Below are 17,610 nucleotides of genomic sequence, written 5' to 3'. Positions count from 1 at the left end.
TCAGATAGTCTCCTGAAGTGAGAATCCCTCACTGCTGAGTATTTAAAGCACAGCAGCAGGAAATGAGCATCATCCTCCATGGTCTACTGGTCGCATTACTGGCACAGTCTGCTCTCCCTGGGCATGCACCTCTGTCGGTGACACCTGGATTCAATGAGCAGGCTGTGGGCGCTCAGTCTGTAGCGGCTCAGGATCTATCGGTCTCTTGGTTTGGGGAGTTTCTCCAGATATGAGGCCAGTTTGTACTCTCTCTGCAGGCTCTGGTATACTGTCAGCTTCTGTGATGTTCGTAGGTCGTTCCTCCAGACGCTGATATACTCTTTGCCCTTGTGTATCATCCTCTGGATTTCCCCCTTTGGCTGTATTGGTTGGTGGCTTGGGCAGGCTGGGTTTGGGTGACTTGTTGCAGGGTGCTTTGTTTTTCTCGGGCTTCTTGGTGTAGCAAAGCTGTGTTATGGTAGAAGCTGGGACTGCTGCTATGCAGATGGGCTCTGAATGATAGAGTCCTCTTCTGGACAGCAAAGTAAAGTGGGAATCTGCCCAGTTCTGCTCGACAGGCGCTGTTTGAGGTGCTTCTGTGGACCTGGAGAAGGTGTTTGCAGAGTTCTAGATGGAATAGTTCTGTTGGCCCAGAGTCCAACTTTGCCCAGTCTGGGTATGTGTCTGGGCTCCAGACTTCGCTGCCTTACAGGAGGATTGGGGCGATGATGGTGTCAAGGATTTTAAGTCAGACAGTCACTGGTGCCTTAAGATGATACAGACACCTTCTGATGGCATAGAAGGACTTGCTCGTCTTGTCTTTCAGTGTTTCCATGGCTTTCTTAAAACTCCTTGATTGGCGGATTTCTAGGGCCAGGTAGGTGTAGCTGTCAGTTTCTAAAAGTGGACAGTTGTTTAGCAGGAAGGGAGGACGCCTGGCTGCTTTCTGGTTTCTTTTCTCGAACACAATGATGTTGGTTTTCTTTAGATTGATGGGCAGTGCCCACGTGTTACATAACTTCTCCAGGATTTTCAGGTTATCTAGGAGACCTTTCTCAGTTTGTGATTGTAACAGGAGATCATCTGCATAAAGGAGAAATTTCACATTGGTGTCATGGAGGGTGAGACCAGGTGCTGAGGAGGACTCAAGAACTGCTGTCAGCTCATTGATATAGATGTCAAAGAGGATTGGACTGAGGCTTCAGCCTTGTATGACTCCTCGGCTCTGCCGGAAATAAGCCTTTCTCCTCCCATTTACCTTCACGCTGCATCTGTTCTCAGTGTAGGAACTTCTGATGACATCATATGTTTTTCCTCCTATTCCGCTTTCGAGAAGTTTCAGGAAGTTTTCAGGAATAAGCCCAGGCATAGATCTTTCCATGCTTTGTATTGTGGACATGGCTCTTGATGTGGCTCTGCAGGGTGTAAATGTAGTCGGTGGTGAGGTGGTTTGGCATGAAGTCTGCTTGGCTTCTGCTGAGGACATTGTGCTGGGTGAGGAAGCTGAGGATCCTCTTATTCATGATACTGCTCAGGAATTTGCCCAGGTTGCTGCTGACGCATATCCCTTTATAGTTGACTGTGTCGTACCTGTCTCCGCTCTTGTGTATAGGGGTGAAGATGCCCTGGTTCCAGCTCTGGGGGAAGTAGCCGGAACTCAGCACAACATTGTAGAGTTTTACTAATGCGGCCTGGATACCTGCCGGCTGTATTTGATCATTTCTGGAAGGATCCCATCTGGGCCACTGGCATTTTTACTCTTTATGTTATGGGCTTTGGTCCTCCCTCGAGATGTCTTTGTAAAGATCCTTGAAGTACTGGAGCCAGATGTTGCCATTTTGGATGTGGAGGTTGGTGTTCTTACTGGATTTGTCCATGTGCTTCCATAGTTCCCAGAAGGAGTTGTCCTGGAGAGCGTCTTGAAGTTGGAGGAGCTTGGCTGAGATGTTGCCTTGCTTATTCTTTCTGAGGATGTTTTTGTATTGCCTTTGTATGTTGTTGTAGGCTTCCCTCAGACTGGGGTTGTTCGGATCTTGGCGTTTCCTATTTGAGGCCATTCTTAGCGCCTTCCTTATACCTTTACACTCCCGGTCGAACCAATCGTTGGGTTGTTGCTTTTTTGGCCTTTTGTAGCATTTTTTGAGGTCAGACATTTCCACCATGGTGTAAAGTATATTATTAAAGTCCGTTACCGCGTGATTTACTCCTTCTGGGTTTAGCTCATACACTTTACTATGGAAGTTATGGAGCATCTCCTGGATCTCGGCGCTCTTTATGGTCTCCATATACTTTGGGGCTGACATCTTGGACCATTTAAAAGATGGAGGTAGGCTAAAGAGGCCAGTCTGCTATGATGTTTGTGCTAGAGGTTTACTTGTGGATTTAATGTATAGGAGCAGTTGGTTGTGGTCTGACAGGTGTGTCTGTGGGGTGAATCCACCAACATTTGTGGGTTCCATATCTGTGATGGCATAGTCTACCACACTGTTGCCTACATGGGAGTTTAGGGTATGTCTACCAAGAGAGTCTCCCTTGGTGGGGCCATTGAGAATATGAAGTCTGAGGCTTCGACATAAGTTCAGCAATTTTCTGCCACTTTTATTTACTATGCTATCATAGCTGTTCCTCTATGTGTGCACTGAGCTGTCACAGTCAGTGTCTGCTCCGAATATATAGACATTTACATCAGTGGTCAGGTAGTCTCTCTCCCCCCGTACTTGCATTGAGATATCCAAAGATGATAACATTGCACAGGGCCTGCAAATGGGCGGCTTCCCTCTGTAAGATCTCAAAGTTGTCGGAATTGAAGTATGGAGACTCTGGTGGAGCTATGTATGCTGCACAGAGGTAGATGTGAGGCCGAGAGGTGAGGATGGAGCGGACTATTCTTACCCAGATGTGGCTGTCTCCTCTCTATACTGGTCTGATCTGGAGCTCCTCTTTATACCAGACTAATATTCCTCCTGAGCTCCGGCCCAGCTTGACGCTTTGGTTTTTAAGAGCAGGGACAAACATCTCCCTGTATCCAGTGGGCATCTGTATGGTAATGTTTTTTAGTCTTTGGGTAAAGTCTGGATAATGCGTCTTACATCCGAAGGCTGAAGCGTTCAGATCCTGAATGTTCCAACTGCTGACAATAAGAGATGTCATTGTTTGTCCGTATACCTTGTAATGAGCTGCCCTGCGTAGGACAAGCTGGATTCTTGACTGGTGGCAATGTTGTAGCAGTTTGGTCCAGTCAGTGCTCTGCACAGAGTGCTGAGCAGGATGTTTATCTCCTCAATGTCTCTGCTCTGCATTACTCTGTGTGAGGCAGGTGGATTCCTCCATGGTTTGTGCCTCTGATGGCCATATTTTGGGTAAAGGTCACCATTTCCAGTTTGCTGAGAAGGGTATGAGTTTTTTTCAGGTCTATTTGTTGTTGTTGACTTTTCCATAGGTTTTTGTCTTGTGTGGGGTCTGGGCCGGGGGTCTCTGTTGAGCACTATGTCTTTGAATTCTTTGGCTAGAAGGTTAACTCCTTGGTTATTGAGGTGTTTATTGTCATATAGGTGATGATAGTTTATAGAGGGGTGTTGTGCCAGGGTGATGTCTGGCATGGTGTGGATTTTAGCTGCCAGCTCTGTGTTGATGCTCTGGACGATGTGTTCAGGGATGTCCTTTCTTGGGAGCAGAGATGACAGGATAATTTTACAGCTGGGGAACTTCTGTTGTGCGGTCTCTGCTAGCTGGCTCAGTTGTCCTGCTATCTGCTGGTGCTGATCTATCTCATATCTATCTCCTATCTATCTATCTATCTATCTATCTCTCATATCTATCTATCTAGCTCTTATCTACCTATAGGCTTGTCTACCTATCTTTTGATCTATGTGTCTATCTATCCATCTATCTATCTCATATTTATCTATCTAAACTCTATCTATCTCATATCTATCTATATGATCCAGAAGCAGGTACATATTTGAGTCATAGGGTTGACACACATCCCAGATAGGGGCAGGGGGCGACTACATATGCAACAGGTCATCTTCTGTCACTTTGGCAGTAAAAAGAGACCACTGCTATTCCTAAATGTGACAGAGGGGTCTTTTTTTTACAAATGATAAAGAAGATTTCCTGCTAGCAGATGGTTTTAATAAATTATGGTTTAAGGATTAATATCAATAGCATATGAAATGAAAATATGGATGTGTTATGTGTTATCTCTCTAGATGAACACCACATTATAACCGTGAGTAAAGAAACAAGGTACTGTATTATACAGTGAAAACTGATACGGGTGAAACAGACAAAGTACCTGAGGAGATAGGTGGGGGAGGGGGTGGTAATAAGGTGTTAGTCTTGCTTTGGACAGAACAAGGTAAAGGAGATGATGCAGTATCTTTCATACCATACAGCTTTGATTCTTTTGAAAGGGTTCTTGGCAAAGATGATCCTCTTGAGGCGTTTGGCGACTCAGTCTTTAGGGTTTTTGAGTTATAGTGCAGCTAAACAGAAAGACATGATTTTTATATTCGTTCACATAAAAGTTCTGCCGCCAAGACAGAAGAGCATTCAATCTCAGGACGATAATAACTTAACTGCGACTGGTACAGACACATCATTACTGTAGAGACATGGTGGGCAACCAGTTTGAATGTTTAGTAGCCGGGCAATCAAAATTTCCAAAGACGTCAAATAAAAATAAATGCTAGACATGTATAGCAATGTTCTAGGTCTTGGAATTTTTGGGGCAGCGGACTGCAATTAATACGGTGTAGTCTCTGGTGTTTAACCCCTTCATTCGGAATATATATATTAATATATATATATATATATATATAGCTAAAGTTTAAACTGTAGTGTATGGAGTAGACTCAGGGGCTTGTGCTTGTTCAAAACACAGCAGGTGCCAAATGCCTTAGGGCTCATGCACACGACCATTGGCTGTTTTGCGACCAACTAAACACAGATACCAGCCATGTGCATTCTGCATTTTGCAGAACAGAAGGGCCAGCCCCTAATAGAGCAGTTCTATCCGTGTCCATAAAGTGTACAATAATAGGATATGTTGTATTTTTTTGCAGAACGGCCATGCGGACATACAGACATGGAATGTACACGGAGTCATTTTTGTTTCTTGCAGCCCCGTTTAAGTGAATGGTTCTGCATACAGGCCCAAAAAAATACGAAAGGACACAGAAAAAAAATATGTTCGTGTACATAAGCCCTAACAGAGGTGATACCTACTTGCAACAGCCAAGATCAGAGATTGGTTATCCCAGCATATGGTCAGGTGCAGTGTGACAATGTGTTCTGGGGTCACCAGACCTCAGTACAAAGATTAGAAAAAATTGCAGTACTCCAAGTTGCAAAAATAATCCTTCCTTTTATGCACATGAATGTGAACAGCAGCCAGAAGCAGCGTGCAACAGAGAAGTACTGTATGGCAGGGTATTAAAGAAGCAATCAAGACATTGTTCTATGGCTCTATGTTGTGCCATTCCTTTATTACTTCTACTAGAAGCTATGAATGAATTGCTATCAGTCTGCAGTAAGGGTACAGAGGGGTGGTAACAAGTTGGGGGGGGGGGGGGTGTACCTGCACAGTCTGAAAATGGCAGCACTGATTGGATAGAGTGAGTCTGTGTAGGTACACACCCCCAACTTGTTACCTCCCCTCTGTACCCTTACTGCAGACTGCTAGCAATTCATTCATAACTTCTAGTAGAAATAATAAAGCAATGGCACAACATAGAGCCATAAGAATAGATGTTTTAAAATTGTTACTACATGGGGAATGCATGAAGCTATTAAAACAGGCATGTCTAACAGATTCCTTCCAACAAAATGGCCACACTCACTGTGCAGACCAAAGTAATCCAGACTAAACAAAGCCCCCGCCTCCTACACTTCCTGGCTCACGTGCACTAGCATCACAGGAGAGAGAGAGAGAGAGGGAGGGAGAAGACATGGTTACCGCCTGAGAGAAGAATGCACTGCTTTTCTATTGTATTTTTTATGGTCTGCAACTGTCATATGTTACGAAATAAGAGCAAATAACAATGACACATAAGGAGATTATGTTAGGCTTTGTTGGTTTCTTTTTTTTGCCTTTGGATTCTGGGTTCAGTGGCTCTTTTTCAGCGATAGTAGAAAATATAATGGAAGAGTCTTATGGAGTAAAAGGAAGAATAAAGCTGGTTAACCCCCAGTTCAAAGCCATGAATTATATTTGCATAAATCTATATAATGATAACTGCTCGGTCTGAACTTACTTTCACATCAACTCCAGGAATATAAAAGACTGTGGTTTCTGAGTCACTGGTTTTAGTTTGTAGAGACGTTGGCACTTTCTTTCCAGCCAGTAAGTGAGATGTAGATGCATAATTATTTTGAAACTTTTTCTTTTTAGATGGAGAGTCTTGATCAAGGCTTCGATTACTTCTGTCATAACTCCTGCACAAAAATGAACAGAAAGCAATCCATAAATACCAATGCAGGCAAGTTCATCGAAACGTAATCTCCTGCAGCTTCACTGGATGACTGAAAATATATTAAATACCGGTATATCTGCAAATATCTAGATAATTACAATTTGCCAGGAAATCAGTTATCAGTCATATATGTCACTGAGAAACAAGATAATAAATAGCATAAGGGAGCATATCATCTGAAGCATCTTGGGAATATAAATTATTACGGAAAACATATTATGAAACTGTGATAGTTATGGAAGGATGACAATACAGGTGAAACTCCAAAAATGTGAATATCGTGCAAAGTTCATTTATTTAATGTCTGCAAGCACAAGTATTGAACATTGCAGTACTTTTCACTATCCAAAAAAAAAAATTCTTGTCAAAACACATTTAGGCCTCATGTGTCCAATCCGCGACAGTTTGCAGATGGCACATGAACCAATTCATTTCTATGGGTCTGTAAAAAAAACATAATCCGTGTGCATCTGTGCGGCTGGGCTGCAAATTACAGAGCCTGTCCTATTTGTGCCTGTTTTGCAGACAAAATAGTTTCTTTGATTATTTTTTTACAGTGGGTCCAATGAAAATTGCAGGATGCGCACGGACTGCATGCATATTTTGCGGACCGCGTAAGGGGATACAGTTGTGTGCAGGAGGCCATAGGCAGGTTTCTTCTTTAGTTTTTGGGGGACCTTTTTGGTTTTTGGCGTTATATATTTTTTTTGCTGGCAATTTTTATTCAAAAAATGCTAGATCTAGATGCTAGACAGAAGTCTTTTGAAAATATTAAACATGAGAAAAAGAAAAACATTTTGCAGTGCTATTTTTTCACCTTTAAAGTACGTTTTTATGGTGTTTTTTTTACCCCCAAATCACAGTATGCTCTAAGTCTGTTGTTTTTTTTACCCTCATCGTCTGGTGTTTTCTATCCCACAGACCGACATAGTTCTTTTTTTCAGCTTCAAACAAGTGCATATGTGTGCTGGCATTTTATAATGGTGTTTTTGCATGTTGTTTCTACAGAGAAGCACTTACTTTCCTCAAAAACATCTTAGAAACTGCTACAAAAGCCGTGATTACTTATGATCCATTTTTTGGCCCATAAAATTCCCCCGACCAAAACTGGATGTGAAGGAACCCTTAACAAGCTTGCAAATGCTTTTGCTGCTTTGAATGGAATAACGAAACAGAGATATAATAAAAAATGTTCCATGGTTTTTGCAGAACAAGATTCAGTAAAACTTGTAATTTATTAATTTAAATCTCTGCTCTTTCTGAATAAAAAGGGGTTGTCTCACTTCAGGAAATAGCATTTATCATGTAGAGAAAGTTAATACAAAGCTCTTACTAATGTATTTTGATTGTCCATATTGCTTCCTTTGCTGGCTGGATTCATTTTTCCATTACATTATACACTGCTCATTTCCATGGTTATGACCACCCCTCAATCCAGCAGCGGTGGACATGCTTGCACACTATAGGAAAAAGCACCAGCCTATGTACAGTCGCATGGTCCCAGGCACCAAAGAGGCCGGCACTTTTTCCTATAGGGTGCAAGCACGAGCACCACTGATAGATTGCAGGGTGGTCATAACCTTGGAAACGAGCAGTGTATATTGATATGGAAAAATGAATCAAGCCAGCAAAGGAACCAATGTGGACAATCACAATATATTAGTAATTGCCTTGTATTATCTTTCTCTACATGATAAATGCTATTTGCTGACGTGAGACAGCCCCTTTAAGACTGACTCGTTCACAACTATCAGTGACAGCCATCTCTATACACACTTACACAGAGAATGCTATCACTCACTAAAAAGACGACCTCCACGTACAACTAATATCAGAAAGGGCAGAGATTTAAATGTATAAAAATGACAAAATTTGTATTGACGCTTTACCCACAAAACTAAATATCAACCTGTTCATCCCCTCCTGCTCTATAACATGCTGCCTGTACCCTCTGCTTGTGTCATTGAGGTTTCCATCAATGAAAATGCAAGTAGTTTGTTTTTTGCAGAAGCCCCAGGAGCACACCAGTTTCAATGTCACCAATCCAGGTGACAAATAAAATTGAGAGAAAGGTTAAAGTGGTTGCCCTACAAAAAAATATTCAATAATTTACTAGCACCTGGATCAGAATACTTTTGTAATTGCATTTTATAAAAAAATTTGTATAGCCATTAAGTTATTCAATAAAATCTATCTTTATAGCGCCACCTGCTGTATGCTGCTTTCCTCATTTCTTCTTTCACCTTAATAATATTGCTGGGATGGACGCACAAGGTGAGTTCCATCCTTCAACTGTCAACAGCTAGGTCAATTGTAAGCAATTTCACAGTGATTTTATCTCTAACGATTAAATCAGTCGGATACAGAAATTGTGAAGAGATGTTTAAAGAGGACCTTTCACCGATTATTACACTATGAACTAACTATACAGACATGTAGAGCGGCGCCCGGGGATCTCACTGCACTTACTATTATCCCTGGGCGCCGCTCCGTTCTCCTGCTATGTCCTCCGGTATCTCCGCTCACTAAGTTATAGTAGGCGGAGATTCCAGTCACTAAGTTATGGTAGGCGGAGTCTGCCCTTGTTCTGCTCTAGCGCTGGCCAATCGCAGCGCAGAGCTCACAGACTGGGAGGTTATTTTCTCCCAGGCTGTGAGCTCTGCGCTGCGATTGGCCAGCGCTAGAGCAGAACAAGGGCAGACTCCGCCTACCATAACTTAGTGACTGGAATCTCTGCCTACTATAACTTAGTGAGCGGAGATACCGGAGGACATAGCAGGAGAACGGAGCGGCGCCCAGGGATAATAGTAAGTGCAGTGAGATCCCCGGGCGCCGCTCTACATGTCTGTATAGTTAGTTCATAGTGTAATAATCAGTGAAAGTTCCTCTTTAAGCTACTCAGGGCATTCCTTAAATGCTGATTTTTTGTACTGTGACAAAATAGTCTAGGTGTACCAGCTTTAGAAATTGTTACAGTTACATGGAAAGAGCCACAGCAGAAAGGACACCCCCCCCCATCTGCCAGCTTGAAATAAATCTAGCAGAGCAATTGGACCAATGATATGGGGATCCTTGTGCAATACAGAGCTGGTTTCTATTTTTGTTAGAGACTGTAATGTACTATGTGGTGTCTGACTTTCATTTTTTTCCATTAATCAAGGGATTACCCCTTTAAATGAGAGCTGCACAATATAAAGTAAATATAAAGTTCATTGATGTAAAACGTGTTCAATAGCTTACTTCTGTCCACTAAGTTACCAAGATTTTTATAGTAACTGCCTGTTCTCAGGAAAGGCCATTAACTCCTTAAGGACACAGCCTTATTTCACCTTAAGGACCAGGCCATAACTGGTGATAACTTTAAAACGCTTTGACTTATCCAGGCCATTCTGAGATTGTTTTTTCGTCACATATTGTACTTCATGACAGTGGTAAAATGGAGTAAAAAATAATAATTTTTATTTATAAAAAAAATACCAAATTTGCCAAAAATTTTGAAAAATTTCCAAGTTTCAATTTCTCTACTTCTATAATACATAGTAATACCTACAAAAATAGTTATTACTTTACATTCCCCATATGTCTACTTCATGTTAGGATCATTTTGGGAATTACATTTTATTTTTGGGGGATGTTACAAGGCTTAGAAGTTTAGAAGTAAATCTTGAAATTTCTCAGACATTTTCAAAAACCAACTTTTTAAGGACCAGTTTAGGTCTGAAGTCACTTTGTGAGGCTTACATAATAGAAACCACCCAAAAATGACCCCATTCTAGAAACTACACCCCTCAAGGTATTCAAAACTGATTTTACAAACGTTGTTAATCCTTTAGGTGTTCCACAAGAATTAATGGAAAATAGAGATACAATTTAAAAATGTAACTTTTTTGGCAGATTTTCCATTTTAATATTTTTTTTTCCAGTTACAAAGCAAGGGTTAACAGCCAAACAAAACTCAATATTTATGGCCCTGAATCTGTAGTTTACAGAAACACCCCATATGTGGTCGTAAACTGCTGAACAGGCACACGGCAGGGCGCAGAAGGAAAGGAATGCCATACGGTTTTTTGAAGGCAGATTTTGCTGGACAGTTTTTTTTTACATCATGTCCCATTTGAAGCCCCCCTGATGCACCCCTAGAGTAAAACTCCAAAAAAGTGATCCCATTTTAGAAACTACGGGATAGGGTGGAAGTTTTGTTGGTACTAGTTTAGGGTTCATATGATTCTTGGTTGCTCTATATTACACTTTTTGTGAGGCAAGGTAACAAGAAATAGCTGTTCTGGCAGCGTTTTTTTTTTTTGTTATTTACAACATTCATCTGACAGGTTAGATCATGTGGTATTTTTATAGAGCAGGTTGTCACGGACGCGGCGATACCTAATATGTATAAAATTTTTATTTATGTAAGTTTTACACAATGATTTCATTTTTGAAACAAAAAAAAACATGTTTTAGTGTCTCCATAGTCTGAGAGCCATAGTTTTTTTTTTTTTTTTTTTTTTTTTGGGGCGATTATCTCAGGTAGGGTCTCATTTTTTGCGGGATGAGATGACAGTTTGATTGGCACTATTTTGGGGTGCATATGACTTTTTGATCGCTTGCTATTACACTTTTTGTGATGTAAGGTGACAAAAAATGGTTTATTTAGCACAGTTTTTATTTTTTACGGTGTTCATCTGAGGGGTTAGGTCATGTGATATTTTTATAGAGCCGGTCGATACGGACACGGCGATACCTAATATGTATATATTTTTTTTATTTATGCAAGTTTTACACAATAATATTTTTTAAAACAAAAAAAAAAATCATGTTTTAGTGTATCCATATTCTGAGAGCCATAGTTTTTTCAGTTTTTGGGCGATTATCTTAGGTAGGGTCTCATTTTTTGCGGGATGAGATGACGGTTAGATTGGTACTATTTTGGTGGGCATACGCCTTTTTGATCGCTTGCTGTTGTACTTTTTGTGATGTAAGGTGACAAAAAAAAAGTTTATTTAGCACAGTTTTTATTTTTTACGGTGTTCATCTGAGGGGTTAGGTCATGTGATATGTTTATAGAGCGAAACGCACGCGGCAATACCTAATATGTGTATTTATTAATTTTTTCCCCTATTTTTCACCAATTTTTTTTTACTTTATTTGAGGAAAATTAAGTTTTTGTTTATTTTTACTTGAAACTTTTAATTTTGGGGGGGAAAACTTTATTTTTTCAACTTTTTTTTCACTTAATTTTTTGTCCCACTTTGGGACTTGAACTTTTGGGGGTCTGATCCTTTACAATGCATTCCAATACTTCTGTATTGGAATGCATTGGCTGTATGAGTAATACAGTGAGTATGCTTCCGGCCTGTGAGATCCAGGGGGCTGGATCTCACAGGCTCGTCACCGGAAGGCAGCGCAGATGCCTCAGGAAGGCATTGCGCTGCCTTCCATGCCATCGGGTCCCCCCTACAGCCGCATGGGGACCCGATGGCACCGCCGCCGCCCGCACAATAAAAAGCCGCAAACCGCAGGTCTGAATTCACCTGCGGTTTGCGGCGATCGCCAACATGGGGGGGGTCACGGGACCCCCCCCCCGTGCATTTAGCCGAGGTGCCTGCTCAATGATTTGAGCAGGTACCAGCTTCCGATCACCGCCCGCCGCGCGGCGGTGATCGGTAATACACAGGGCGTACAGGTACGCCCTGTGTCCTTAAGTACCAGGACATAAGGGCGTACCTGTACGCCCTGTGTCCTGAAGAGGTTAATATCTGATCGGAAGGGGTCCAAAGCTGATCAGCTTTTACAAAGTAGCCCTGAAACTACACAGGTCCAACCATTGTGCAGAAAATGAAGCTGGTTACTGCAGCACTGCACTAACCAGCTCTGGTCACCAGTGATGGCCAGTTTGCATTGTTCGCCCGCGAACATACGCGGGCTGCCATCTTTTTTCACAAGTCCGCGAGACGCAGGTAAGCCCTTACCTGTGTCTGTGCCGCGAGCCGGTCTGAAAACAAATGCGGTCACCGAGAGCAGGCAGTTCAGAGAACAGCCCGATGAAGGCCCCCGGTGGCTGTTCTCGGAACTGCTTGTGAAAAAAGATGGGAGCCCACATATGTTCGCAGGCGAACAATGCGAACTGGCCATCACTGCTGGTCACTACACAATGTATGGAACTGTGTGGTTCCAGCGCCAAAGCTACTTCAAAACAGCTGAGCGTTGTCAGGTGTCAGATCCCCACCGATCAGATATTGAGGGCCTATTCTAATAATAGGCCATGGTATAAAAATCCTGTACAACCCCTTAAGAGCAATAAGCTCAAAGGCTACCGCTGCTCTACCGCTGTGTCCCCACGACAGTACTTTCACAATCCATTTCAATGCAGATATTCTGGCTTTATAGGCTATGGACATCTTTGGAGTCATTTAGTCTTCATGACAGTTCTGAGCATAAGTAAGGCCCCCTGGATCTTCAATGTAAAAAGCTGATAGTTAAGCAAACAAGTTATCAAGTAAATAATTTTTATGTACACAAAATGGAGTTTCACATCTGAAAAAAAAATCAAAGCAATCCAAATACTAATCAGAACAGAAATATATTACTAAGATACTGTAGATGAGAACTGTCTATAGTGTGTGGTTATGGTGTAAAATACTGATTTTACATTTTCAATGAATATTTTTTCACCAATGTATCATGCATAGTGATTTTACAAGGGCTCACTGCGGCTCAGCAGGAGCCATTACATATAACTATATAGTTTAACAGTATGCGCTTGACTACTAAATGATCCAAATTTACCTTTTTAAACTTATGTCATCAGGATCTGGCTGGAGAATTGTTGGGTGTAGCACACATTTTCCACAGTCAATTTCCACTCTTATGTCTAGCTCAAAGTCTATGTTCCTTTCAGTGGCAGTGCTGGACACATTTCGGTTGGATGGTGTAGATGGCCAGCGTTCTGTAAAAAGCTGATGGACTGCGGCAAATCCAGAAGACTTCCTCCGGTTGTTCGGTCTGAGTGTTAGAGAAACAGCATGGCATCCTTAGCACTTCAACACTTTTTGAGAAACTACATTATTAAAATATGTTTCTAGAGCAAAGAGGGTCTTCGCAAGCTCTGCTTCTAATGCCACCAGATGTAAGGCAGCTATCCTACAAGTCAATGTTCAACCTTTTAAATATGCCTTGAGACATGACTTGGATAATAATTAAGCCAGGTTCTCATCTGCAGACAGCTGTTTTGCTGTGATTCCCACTCATCAGTATCAGAGCAGAGAGAACTGGGTGAGAGGCCTAGATTAGGATTCGGGGGGATACTATATTTCCTTATGGTAAGCAACTAAATGGCGTGAGGAGTCTTATAGGTCAAGCAATGCTCTTCTGGAACTTAAAAATTATTAATTATAATATACATAATAATAAAATTAAGAATGTAATAATGTATTAATATATACTTCAATATAAAATGAGAAATAACAGACTCAAGGGCACTTACTGAGGCTTCCTGTAAATATACATCTTTTCTCTGTCGTGTTCTTCCTCTTTTTCGGACTCTTCTGATGATGATGAAGTAGTGTCCTCTCTCTTTTCTTCGGTCTGGAAAGGAATGCCTGGTGAAAACACGTGTGGGGTGTTGGGGGAACTGAACACGGAATGTGAACCATCACTAATGGATGGGTAATGAGATGGACCATCAATGGAAACTGACAACAGAGCACCATCTACCTCCTCTGGAAACTGCGTCAAAGGGGAAAAACATAGAATATGTGGAGTTAGAAGAAAACATTTCCCTTATGCATGGCTTTTTTTTGCCTGACATCATGTAAGCAACCATTTGCTGGTGATGAAATACAAAAATGACATAAAGAAGAACGGTAGTAAGTAAAATCCCAAGCGTTCTCCCTTGTAACAAACACTGATTAGCAAGAGAATAATGGAAGAAATGAAGTAAATTAAGTGGTATACTGAAAGAGCACATAGGATGAAAACCCAGCCACCAAGAGCAAGTAACATGTAGCACTGTAGCCATACAAGATGGTAGACTGATTCATTAGGACTGCCTGAAAATCAAAGATGCTCTATTAGTGATAAGAAATTACTCATGCAGACTCATGCAGAAAACTGTACAGCAACCTCATTTGTAACCGGTTCATAAGAGATTTGTGGAGATTCCTAATGACTAAAATGACCCAGTTATTTACCACACGTGTACAACCAACAAGATCTCCACTGATCATGTTAAAATGCATGTCCTTTTATTTTCATTTAAGGGGTTGTCCGGGAATACAAGAATCGAAAGTAGCGTCAGGAAATGTTACAGAATAGCTAACTAAACATTACTCACCTCCCAGCAGTCCCATACATATATGTGATCGCTGCAGCTACTGAACTCAATGGCGCTGCCATAATGTATGGTAACATGTATGTATAGCACATCACGGCTGCAGTGAAAGGAAAGATAGTCAGCAACCACTGGAGCATCAGGAGACTTAACATGCTTAGTTTTCTATTCTATAAAATCTTTTGCACCTACCCCTTTAAGGAGTTTGCTCATTTGCTAAAACAAATGAGAAAATACTCTCATTTGTTTTAGCAACAGAAGTGCTGAAATGTCCAAATTAAAGGGGTTGTGCCAAGAAACGTATCCACTACCCACAGGATAGGGGACAGCTATCTGATCTGCATGGATCTGATGACTGGGACGCCCATGATCTCGAGAATGGATGTCCTATGACCCTCTATAAAAAAGGGATGCAGGTCGCAGATGTCGACTGCCGCTTCATTCATGCTCTGTGGGACTGCTGGAAATAGCCAAGTGCTGTGGATAGCAGAAATGCTTCTAATTTGTCCGTTTTTACATGAGTTGTACTAAATTTCTGCAATCTTCATTCACTTTCAAAACCCCCTGATATTCAGTTTGCGACCTGTTTTGGATTTTTCATACGGATGTATTTCTCCCAGTAATACTTGCTGGACCAGTATGTCCAGGATTCTGCTGTTTTCCCCTGCCTTGTGTGGGATTTCTTCACTGTCTACAGTCTATGTGTACACACCTCCCAATCTCATTTTTAATTAAAACCCCTTACCAAAATGTTTTTTCCCCCCATATATTACATGCAATGTCAATGTGTCCATTCCTTCACAAGTGATGGCCTCAGGATAAGCCATCATTATTGGATCTGCGGGTGGCTGAGACTCTGTAACCCTGACGATCAGCTGTTCAATGGGAGCAGTGGTGCAGTCACCAGCTTCATCCACTGCACATAGGACAGTGCTGGAGCGACTGCAGAGCCGGTGTCGGACCCCAGCGGATCAGATAGTGATGGCCTATACTGCCGATAGACCATCACTTGTAAAGGATTGGACAACCCCTTAAATGTTTATGCAGTTTTTTGTGCTGAAAAATTAAGTCACAAAAAATGCTATACGCTTATAGTAAAACAAAATATGTTAACTTTTGTTACTAAAGCAAGGTTTGTTACCCAAATTATCAATCTGTGATTTGAACCGGCAATAAATGAGACTAGTTGATGCACATTCTGCTATTGTTTCACGTAACAAAGAGAAAGGATAACATCTGAATGAAGCTTGAGTAGATTTACAAGTTTTTCATTTACAAATACCTTGAAATACCCTTCCTCCCCAGAATATCGAGACTGACGATTTATTCCTAAAACTGTATTATTCAACTTCAATTTTTGAAAAGAAGAAAAAAAATTTTTTTTAGATAGTAATTTTAGATAGTAGTACTTAACAACAGAAAACCAATCACAGCTTAGATGTTTAGATGCAGGTCAAACACATACGAAGTAGGTCAGACTAGAGGTACTGCTGCATATACGTCAGAAGAAAGAGTCACAGATGACATTTCCTGAGTGGCATTGAAATTCTAATTTATAGCTTTGTTTTCTCTGGTGCCTAAATGACCATTACTCGGTCAATATACGTTAATTCAAAACCTCCACTCTTCAATGACGAAGCTAAAGTAGACAGACATATATGAACCCAAAGGAACCAAATAACAACCCTGCTGACATTCAGAGAGCTCACAGCAAGCCAATAAAAGTAGATGAACTGGATGATGTGCGAGCTCTATAACCACATAAACCTGCTATCATCCCTCTAATAATGAGAAAAATGTGTCCTAAATTAGTTTGAAAGGCTTAATAACCAAAAATATAAATAAATATGAATAATGTTGGCGCTTCAGAGCTGACACACAGTAATGGGAATATTAAATAAAAACTAAACAGCACAATAAAAGAATTGATAGCACATAGAACAACAAATTAAATATGAAATAGCATATAACATATAGCACCAGGAGGCTAAAACTCCACCAATGTGCAGGGCCCTTCCACCAGGAATCGGTTTCGGGCCAAGTTTTTGTCTTTACACCAAGTTGACGGTGAAGTGAAAACCTATTCTACTGAAAAAGTAGTAGAGAAGAGAAGAAACGCTGAACTTTACGTCGAGCGTATGGACCTTAGAGGGCACACTAACAAAACCGGTCGTAAGCAATATTTAAGTTTCAACAATTTTCTGTTTTATTCATAGACAACGCGTTTCGGGGTACTGGAGACCCTTTTATCAAGTCTAGGCCGGGTCAGCAGAGCGGGTGCCGCGGCTGATTCCAAGTTGCACGAGGACCAGGTCAGGGTCTTCCTCGTGCAACTTGGAATCAGCCGCGGCATCCGCTCTGCTGACCCGGCCTAGACTTGATAAAGGGGTCTCCACTACCCCGAAACGCGTTGTCTGTGAATAAAATGGAAAATTGCTGAAACTTAAATATTGCTTACGACCGGTTGTGTTAGTGTGCCCTTCTAAGGTCCATACACTCGACGTAAAGTTCAGCGTTTCTTCTCTTCTACCATTACCCGAGCGACAGGGTGGCTCCTGCCCAAGGCGATCGGACGAATCTAGGCTGCACCAACCGTTGCATTTCTCTTCTTTTGGCCTTCATTGTGGTTGCGCCCAATTGGTGCAACCGCAATAGGTGAGCAAACCATCTCTTACAGTAGAATTTTTATTTACTGAACATACTTACCCTATGAGCGCCTTTCTCTATCCTATTCACCATCATTTACTGAAAAAGTAGTTCAGGAAGACTTGGTTGAAGGCATTCAATTTACACACAAACTTGCTCTGACAATTATTGCTGCATGTTTGG

General features: G+C 41.4%; 1 protein-coding gene across 9 annotated transcripts in view; it reads right to left on the bottom strand.

Annotated features, from left to right (window-relative positions):
• KIAA1109 (KIAA1109 ortholog) overlaps positions 1-17,610 on the bottom strand; it is a 307,652-nt gene that overhangs the window by 56,220 nt on the left and 233,822 nt on the right. For 4 of the 9 annotated variants that reach the window (XM_040418406.1, XM_040418411.1, XM_040418410.1 and 1 more), the window contains 5 exons: positions 16,064-16,129; positions 13,936-14,177; positions 13,239-13,454; positions 6,237-6,417; positions 4,277-4,466 (listed from right to left, as the gene is read on the bottom strand). In XM_040418406.1, the coding sequence (XP_040274340.1) occupies positions 4,277-4,466; positions 6,237-6,417; positions 13,239-13,454; positions 13,936-14,177; positions 16,064-16,129 (895 nt within the window). The remainder of the gene's footprint in view (positions 1-4,276; positions 4,467-6,236; positions 6,418-13,238; positions 13,455-13,935; positions 14,178-16,063; positions 16,130-17,610) is intronic. The other 5 variants (XM_040418408.1, XM_040418414.1, XM_040418412.1 and 2 more) reach the window with 3 other exon arrangements.

The sequence above is a fragment of the Bufo bufo genome, chromosome 2 (assembly GCF_905171765.1).
Source record: "Bufo bufo chromosome 2, aBufBuf1.1, whole genome shotgun sequence".
Classification (NCBI taxonomy): domain Eukaryota; kingdom Metazoa; phylum Chordata; class Amphibia; order Anura; family Bufonidae; genus Bufo; species Bufo bufo.
Note: the sequence above shows the minus strand (reverse complement) of the source record. Positions and strands in the feature narration are given on the sequence as shown.